The sequence below is a fragment of the Camelus bactrianus genome, chromosome 4, assembly GCF_048773025.1.
Source record: "Camelus bactrianus isolate YW-2024 breed Bactrian camel chromosome 4, ASM4877302v1, whole genome shotgun sequence".
NCBI classification, from domain to species: domain Eukaryota; kingdom Metazoa; phylum Chordata; class Mammalia; order Artiodactyla; family Camelidae; genus Camelus; species Camelus bactrianus.
In genome coordinates, this window is record NC_133542.1 from 45,925,653 (window position 1) to 45,934,324 (window position 8,672).

Genomic DNA, 8,672 nt, shown 5'->3' on the forward strand with positions numbered 1-8,672 from the left:
CCTGTAAATATTGATCACACGATTAGGATTCACATGATTAACATGGACTTACGGTGGGGGCTCTTCCCCTTCACACACACGCGCCTCCCTCCAGTTTTCAGGTTTTCCTTCACAGCCCTCAGCAACAGGGTGTCTTTTCCCCACCTATTAGCATTCTTTTTCAATTTATTCCTAGACATTTCATATTTTTGTTGCCAATTTTACTGATGCACTTATTCTGTTTTTGACTAAGTTTCTATTATGTGGGAAAGTCACTGCTTCTTGTATTTTTATTTAAAATTTTTCTTCACTGAACTCTTATTAGAGTGAATAGTTTTCTGGCATATTCTTTTAAGTTTTCTAGATATGCAGTTACCTAGTACAGTACTTCCACCTTTTATTTTATGCTTTTGTTTAATTATACTAAGCTAAATGACAGTAGTGAGAGTAGTTGCTTGTTTCTGATTCGAATGGGAACGTCCGTGCTGCTTTATCATTAATCGTGATGTCTGCTGTTGTTTGAGGTATTTTTGTTGATTGTGTTAAGAGAGTATTCTTCTCATAGTACACGTGTATTTTTGTTGTTGTTCACTTGCATAATTTATCAGGAATCCTTAGTGAATTTTGTCAAATGTCTTTTGGCCATCTGTTGAGATGATTACATGGTTCTACTTTTGCACCTATTTATTTAATTAATTACAACAATAGCTTTCTAAAAACATCAAACCACTCAACATTCCTGGAATGAACTTTACTTGTTTCTGGAGTAGTTTGTCTCTCAATATTCTGCTAGGGTTATACATATGTTACTTATTTTTTAACCTTTTTGAAGTTTTGTGCTATGGTTGCCAGGGCTGGTATCAGGGTTAGGCTAGTTGTATAAAGTAAATTATATAAATTTTAAACACTTTTAAAGGTTTCTTCCTTTCTCTATTCTTTGAAATGGTTTAAAAAGCTCCTGTTGTTTGTAGGATTATTTTCTTTATTCTTTTTTTAAAGATAGATTTTTTTTTTATAGCAGTTTAAGTTCACAGCAAACTTGAATGGAAGGTACAGAGAGTTTCCAAATACTTCCTGGCCCCACATACAGACAGCCTTCCCCACTATTAACAGCCACACTGGGTACATTTGTTACAATCGATGAACCTCCATTGACATGTCATAGTTACCCAAAGTCCATAGTCTACTTTGGGGTTCACTCTTGGTGCTGTCCGTTCTATGGATTTTGATGAATATATAATGACATGTATCACCATTATAGCATCCGACACAATAGTTTCACTGCCCTAAAAATCCTCTGAGCTCTACCTGCTCACCCTTCTCTCCTTGCTAGGTCCTGGCAACCATGGATCCCTCTGCCTGCATAGTTCTGCCTTTTCCAGAATGTCATACAGTTGCAATAATACAGTATGGAACCTCTTGAGATTGTCTTCTTTCACTTAGTAACTCACATTTAAGATTCCTCAATGTCTTTTCATGGCATGATAGCTCATTCCTTTTTAGTGCTGAATAATATTCCATTATCTGTACCTTAATTTATCCATTCACCTACTGAAGGGACATCTTGGTTGCTTTCAAATTTTGGCAGTTATGAATAAAGCTGCTACAAACATCTATGTGCAGGTTTTGGTGTGGACATAAGTTTTAAACTCCTCTGGGTAAACACAAAGGAATGGGATTGCTGGATCATATATGGCAGAGTGGATTTAGTTTTGAAGAAACTGCCAAACTGTTTCCATGGTGGCTGTACCATTTTGCTGTCCGTTATACTTTTTTTCACTTAACATTTTTAATGTTAAAATTTTTACCTGGAAATACCTCCATGGTCTGGCCTGGCCTCTTCAAAGAGTTTGCCTAGGATTCAATGTGACTTTTAATCTAAAGACAATTTTTCAGGTGGACAATTCATTTCTTTAATGATTATTTCTCCATGGGCTCTGTTCTCTACTTCTGGAATGTCAATTATATAGGTATACAGTTGAGCCTTGGACAACACAGGTTTGAACTGTATGGATCCACTTACTCACAGATCTTTTTCAATACTAAATACTGCAGTACTACACGAGGTACTACACGATCCGTGGTTGGTTGAATTACAGATGCAGAATCCCGGAACCAAGGGCCAGCTGTAAAGTTACAGGGGATTTTCAACTGCATGGGGGCGACCCCCCTAACCCCAACATTGTTTATGGATCAACTGTATTTGATTTCCTGGGCCTTTCTTTTTTCTCTCTCTTTTCTTTCAGAGTTATGGGGAGGGTTCTCAAAGCAGTCTTTCTTGATTTGGTTTTTGATGTGAAAGTAAATTTCCTGTTTTGTATATTTTCCCAAATTCATATATGGATTAACCCTTTGAATATTACTTAGAATATAAATTCGGGAATTTTACTAAGTCTCTGTTTTTAAGATTCTAGCAACCTTAGTAATGAGGACAGAATACCTTTAAATCTTTTTTCATATGTGTAATCTTTTTTCTCTATTTGCTCACTTTGTAGAGGGACCTACCCAGATCTGTGTGTGTTTGGGATTGGAATTTGAAATGGTTCTAGAAAAGATTATGCAAATTATTTTCAAGTGTATTGGTTCCGGGCAATGGAGAAAGAAAGAAAAAAAAAAGCCTGATTGTTTGTGGTTTAGTTTTCTATATGGGGGTGTCCAGTTGGCCATGATTAGTGCAGGGAGGGCTCCTGAAGAGAGAAGTTAGCTGCTGTGCTAGGCAACTTCTTTCCAGTATTTATGGAGACAGCCCAAGGTTAGCTGGAGGAGCGTCTCCTTTCTCTAGCTGGCATGAGCGTACAGGTTAGGAACCTGCTGGCCAATGTCCCTGCTTTTCTGTGCAAACCAGAGGGTGGGCTAAATCTTGGCCAAATGCTCTGCAAGCAGACACTTGTGTAGTTCCCAACATCACCCAACCTGTTTCCTACTTGTGCCGACCTCATCCTAATGCCTAGTCCTGGCTGTCTGTCGTGGGGCTTAGGATGGCTCTGCTGGGGCGGCCCCTCCATTGCTTCCCAGGGATGCGCTCCCTTAGTCACCCATCAGTCTGGTTCCATCTGCACTATATCTTGTAGAAATTCCTTGAAGTTTCTGGACCAGAATTTGGAACAGATGGGTTTAAATTATGATCTATAAGAGAAGATCAGGAAACTACAACTTTTGACAGGTCAGAATACAAAACTGATTTATTTACAGTGTCACCGCTAGGTGGTGCCACCAATTAGGGAAAACAATGGTTGCTGTCTCGGGACAGCGAAAAACCACTTGCAGCTAATACAAGCATAAGTCTGTGAGCTTTTAGGGAACTTGTGTGCACTTGTGCGTAAGTGTGCACACACACAATTCTTGGTGCAGGAGTTTTCTTGCAGTGCAATGTTGGTTTTCAAGTGTATGCATGCGTATAAGTACAGCCAGAGGTCTGTGCACCCTGGAAAGTATGGACATGAAGCTAATGATATGAACTCCAAAAGGCTGACCCATCAGCCAGATGTATGGTCTGGAACTCCTGCCCCTCAGCTCAGAAGCCTGCTTGTGGAATGGGCAGAAGCGCTGACCCTATGGGAGAAATGCAACAACAACGCTACAGGACAGGGAATCAGCCTTTTCTGAGGCAGGGAATCCCTAGACACAGCCACCCATCCTCTAAAGTCATCAGAGCTGCAAGCCCTCAAAGAAGAGCTTGGTCACTTGTGAAGTCCTGGAGGACTGTGGTCTCAACATCTGCCCCTGAGTGCCCAAAGCATCAAATCAAATGCCCACCTTGGGATTCCATCTTCTATCCAGATGGGGAGTGACCCTGCAGTTAAGAAAATAACCTTGTGGTAGGGGGTGGGGGGGTGGAGGTGTAGCTCAGTGGTAGAATGCCTGCTTAGCATGCATGAGATCCTGGGTTCAATCCCCAGTACCTCTATTCAAAAAATAAATTTAAAAAATAAAAATTAAAAAATTAATAAAAAAGAAAGAAAATAATGTGCACTGTGGGGAGGTGGGTGTTCTCCCCCAAATCCCTGCCCCGCTAGAGTCATCCACATCCCCACATCCTTTCACTGTTACTTCTGTGAATGGTCCCCAGCTGATATCAAACACTCACTCTGGGTGCCGCCTCACTGTAGAAATCATGCTGTATTGATGACCTGCTGTACAAAGCTGGGGCAGCTTAGGCAAGTTCCTGCCCTTCTCTGGCCTCAGTTTCTCCAACTCGCAGCGAGGGCTGGGTCTGGGTGATTCCAAAAGGCCCTTTGTGCTGATAGGAGTTCTGCACGGCTGCCGGTTACTAGGGCCCTGCAGTGGCTGGTGTGGGAGTGGGAGTTTCCTTGGATGAGCTCTGAAGGAGAAAGTTCTCTGTTTGCCCTCTTCCTCCTCCTCCTTCCAGCAGACTTCCCTCCTTAACAGGCCCCCAGGGAAGGCAGCTGGGCTCCTGGGGCTCCAGAAGCTATAGGAAGGAGTTCTCACTTGAGCGTCATTACAAGTTCAAGTGGCTTCTTCCCTCCACCCTCAATCCCCAGGGTGAAGGCCCCATGACTCATTAGACCCGCTGTCCCCTGAGCCCAATTTGGTTGAAGGGAAAGTTTGGCCTTTTCATCCAGAGGAGATTTTCCCTAAGAGGGCTCATCTTGAATTTAGCTCACAGAGGGAGGATCCCAGAAGTCACCTCTTGCCCTGGCACTTTTCCAGGTGAGGAAACAGGCTGCAGGGGAGGAACTTTGCCAAGGTCACACAGAGGTGGGCTGCTGGAAACATCCCTCTGGGTGGCAAGGGGAAAAGCAGAGGAAGGGGCAGGGTGGGGGCTCACTGTGGAGGCACCCCACCACCCTGGGCACCCGTAGAATCAGACGCAGAGCTGGGGCTCTGGGGAGGCCCTGCAGCGTGTGCAGAAGAGCTGTGAGAACTGCCCAACAAGCGCACAGCAGAAAGGGCTGCCCAGGGAGATAGTGGGCGCCCATCCCTGGATGTGTGGGTGGGATGGATAACTGCTTGTCTAGGATGAACAGAGGATTCAGGACCAGGAGTGGGAGAGGGAGAGGGGGGTCCATGACTGCTCAAGTCCTGCCCACTCTGTAAATTCTCCACCAGGCAGGAATGGCATGTCACCACTGCTGGGCAGGGAGGGTGGGACAGAGAAAGGAGCCTTCCGTTTATGGCCAGTTGAGCCTGCTGACTGGGAGTCAGGAGGAGGCCCCAGTCCCGACCTCTCTGACCTCAGCGGCCCCCTTCCTGCCTCCTGCAGCCCTGGGCTCACACCCAGACCATCTTCCTCCCAGACCCGACAGGAATGAGGAGCCAGAGACAGTTGTTCAGCCTCCCTGGATGATAAAAATCTGCTGGCAGGGCCTGCCCAAGTTCCTGAAGTGCAGGATGGTTTGCTCAACAGAAACTGACTTGGAGCCGGAGGCCTCTTTGCACTGCAGGACAGGGAGCCACAGACTCGCAGATGACCAGGTCTCCCAAGTCTCCTTGCCCAAACCCCACTGCAATATTACTGATGGCAAACAGGTGCCAGGAACTGGTTTAAGTGCTTGATAAATCTTAACTCCTCAGAAAACCCTATGAGGAAACATACTTGTACTAGCTATTTTACAGATAAGGAAACTGAGGCACTGAGAGCTTAGGAAACTTGTGCCCAGTCACAGGGCTAGTGAGTCATGTGGTTCTGTTACAGCAAAGTGTCACAGCAGAGTGTTACAGCAACCTGGATCCTGGCGAGACACCAAGCGACACTCAGAGGGTTGGAGAACTCAGGTTTATTATGCTGGTGGGCCCAGAGGAGTTAACACTCCAAGCTCTGGACCCCGTCTATAGGTTTACACAGGCTTTTATAGGCTACCAGTCAAGACCTTGCAACGTTTTGCAACATCATATGCAAATAAGGTGTTAGAAATGGACCAATCAGGAGTGAGCTTTGGGAACCAATAGAATCTTAGGGGTAAGTTTCACCCTCTTAGAAGCAAGCCATTTTACAGAAACACAAAAGTGAGATAATGCTGCCAGGCCAGGGAACTGGTTGGGGCCGGTGGGAAAGTAGTGGCCCTACCTAGGGGTCCTGCCAGTCTTTTCATGGGGCTTCCCACCTCAGTTCTAGAACCCACATTCTCAATTGCTGCGCTGTACTGTCTCTGAAATAGGAGGGAGCTGAGGCCCAGGGTGGGGAAGGGGCTGGCCTAGTCACTTGGCTAGGTGGCAGGGATAGGGGCCCTAGACCTCTTATCTCCAGCCTCAGGGCTGTCCCTGCTCAGCCCCTCCTGACAGCTCCTCTGTCCCCACCCAGCCTTGCTGTGGGCCTCCCAGAGCTAATAGTCTCCTGGCCTCCCCTTGGCTGGCGTGTCCAGCTCAGAGAGGCTGTGCCCACATTCCCTGGCCACTCTCCAGCCCACAGGAGCTGAGAAAACAAAGTCCAGCGACTGTGAGGGCTGAGCCGAGGCCGCCGGAGGGGAGGCAGCAGCAAGGAGCCCTCGAGCGGAGGGCCCGGTCCAGCTCCCAGATGCTCGGCCTCCTGGGGAGCACAACCCTCGTGGGCTTGATCACAGGCGCTGCTGTGGCTGTTCTGCTGCTGCTGCTTCTGCTGGCCACCTGCTTGTCCTGCAGACGGGAGGAACATGACGTGGAGAGGAACCGTCCTGTGAGGAGAAACCGAGTCAAGTGGGCCCAATCTTGGGTCTCCCGAGGTCGGGGTCACCTAGGCCACTTGTACCATTCCCGTCATCCCAGACGTGGGACTCACATGTCCCATGCGGGCCTCCACCACCATCACCACCAGACCTACCACCATGCCCACCACCACGCCCACCGAGGCCGCCGCTGATGCCTGTGAACGACAGCCGCTGCCTGTCCCACCATCACCAGGACAAGTGGACCCCGAAGTTCCCATGCAGAAGGGTGCCTCTCCAGTGAACACCAGGGTCTGCTTGGACTTCATTTGCATACTCTGCCCCAGTGTACGATGGGTGGTCCTTTGGGGTGGACACCACCTTGTGATTGTAACTCTCACTGGACACCGGAAGTGACTGCCCGTCCAGTGCTCTGGTGTGTACAGATGCACAGAAGATGCACCTTGCTCTCTCCGAATTCTTAGGCCTCTGGCTGGGCCAGAAGCTGGGAGGGGCCCTGGCAATGCCCTCTCATTTACAGAAGGTGGTATGAGGCTGCACAGTCAATTCAATGGTGCCTTAATATAAGAGAATAAAAACCACAAAGAGGCTTTTGTGAAGAGGCTCTTGATTGTAACTCAAGTGGGAGGGAGAGAGTGGCCAGGCCTGTGTCTGCATTGCCCTGGACCTTCCTCTCTGGTGGGAAGTAAGTGCCTGGTGAAAGCTGTGCGTAGGGGAGACTGGGTGACTCTGCAGGGCTCCATGGACAGTAGGTGAGATGCCGTAGGGCCTGAGACCTGGGAGAGGAGTTAGGGTTTGCATGCAGCCCTGCCCAGAGAGGGCTCTCTATGTACTTGTGGGGTTCTGGGGTCCTGTGAGATGGTCCAGGGGCTCAGAGAGGACAGGGGAGGCCGGCAGGCTGTCCCCTAGCACTCTATCTCCAGTCCTCTTTCCAGCCCATCTCTAGGGCAGACTGAGCGGTGGACCTGCAGTGGCCCTACTCGTGGGCTGTGTTGGATTCACTGTTTCCTTGGTAACTGGGTCGGTCAGAGTTTCTCACCCAAGCCTTGAGTCTCCAGCTAGCCTGTCCCTGCCAGTGCCTATGTCTGCGTGGTGGTGTGGTTGAGAGGGAGAATGTGGTGCTGGGTGGCTTGGTGGAGTGCTTGCCTCCTTGGAGTCTCAGTTTCCTCTTCCTTAAAATGGGATAGATAGGTAACAGAAACTTCTTGCCAAAGCCTGGAGACATGTTTCCAAATAGCCTGGAATAGCTGGCAGAATTCCACAGCAAGGATGGAAATCTTGTTCTGGGGCCTTCAGTGAGGAAGGAACTCCTGTGAGCTGGGGTGGGAAGTGAGGGAGGGGTGTGCAGGGAGAGGCTTGGGGGCCAGGCAAGGTGGTGGGGAGGGGCTCGAGAACAGGCCAGGAAGTCAAGGGCCTGGTGACTCACTGGAACAGAATGTCCTGTTTCTTTTCTATTTCCCGGTGGATTCTCTGGGAGGGCTAGGGTAGGAGGAGGGTGCCGGGGAGAGGGAGGGACAGCCACTCTAGATTTCTGACTTGGGAAAGTGGACCCTGGGTCTACAGCGCTGTCTGAATCCACCTCCCCTCCCTCATCCCCTGTGGCTTCCCAGCCTGGACTCCAGCCACAGCCCCTCTGAGTCTGCCCAGCACCAGCCCTGGCCCTTCACGAAGCACCTCTACAACACAACCTCCTTATTGCCCTTGGGGCAAGTCTCTGCCTCTTGGTTGGCCATTCAAGGCCCCCTGGTCTGATTCCTTTGGTCCTATTCACACTGCTCCAATACTCAGGGTCAGAAAACACCCTGAACCTTCCCCTCTCTGTGTCTTTGCGCAAGAAGAATTTGTTGCTCACTCCTATGGGTTTCCAATTTATTATTATTGTTGTTGTTGTTGTTGTTGTTTCTGTTGGCGCACTGACCACACTTCTCTTTCCCTAAAGGTTTTTGGCGGAATTGAAAGTCCCCTGCCCTCATAGATATGAGAACTCTTTGAGGGCTCCCCGCTCCCCCGACATAGGACCAGCCCACACAACAGATGGTCAGGAAGGAGTCTCAGAGCCTCAAGCTCTCTGGAAAAGTAAATGTGGTTGGA

The 8,672-nt window shown here is 48.7% G+C and overlaps 1 protein-coding gene across 1 annotated transcript; it reads left to right on the forward strand.

Annotated features, from left to right (window-relative positions):
* Window positions 1–4,633: 4,633 nt before the first annotated feature.
* Window positions 4,634–7,174, forward strand: HRCT1 (histidine rich carboxyl terminus 1). Its single transcript, XM_010952860.3, has 2 exons — window positions 4,634–4,650; window positions 6,343–7,174. Exon 2 carries the CDS (start codon window positions 6,455–6,457, stop codon window positions 6,773–6,775), a length of 321 nt encoding a protein of 106 aa, XP_010951162.1. The 5' UTR covers window positions 4,634–4,650; window positions 6,343–6,454; the 3' UTR covers window positions 6,776–7,174.
* Window positions 7,175–8,672: the final 1,498 nt, after the last annotated feature.

What these genes read in the sequence shown, in the direction of transcription:
- HRCT1 (XM_010952860.3), top strand. Translation starts at nt 6,455, where the DNA reads ATGCTCGGCCTCCTGGGGAGCACAACCCTCGTGGGCTTGATCACAGGC.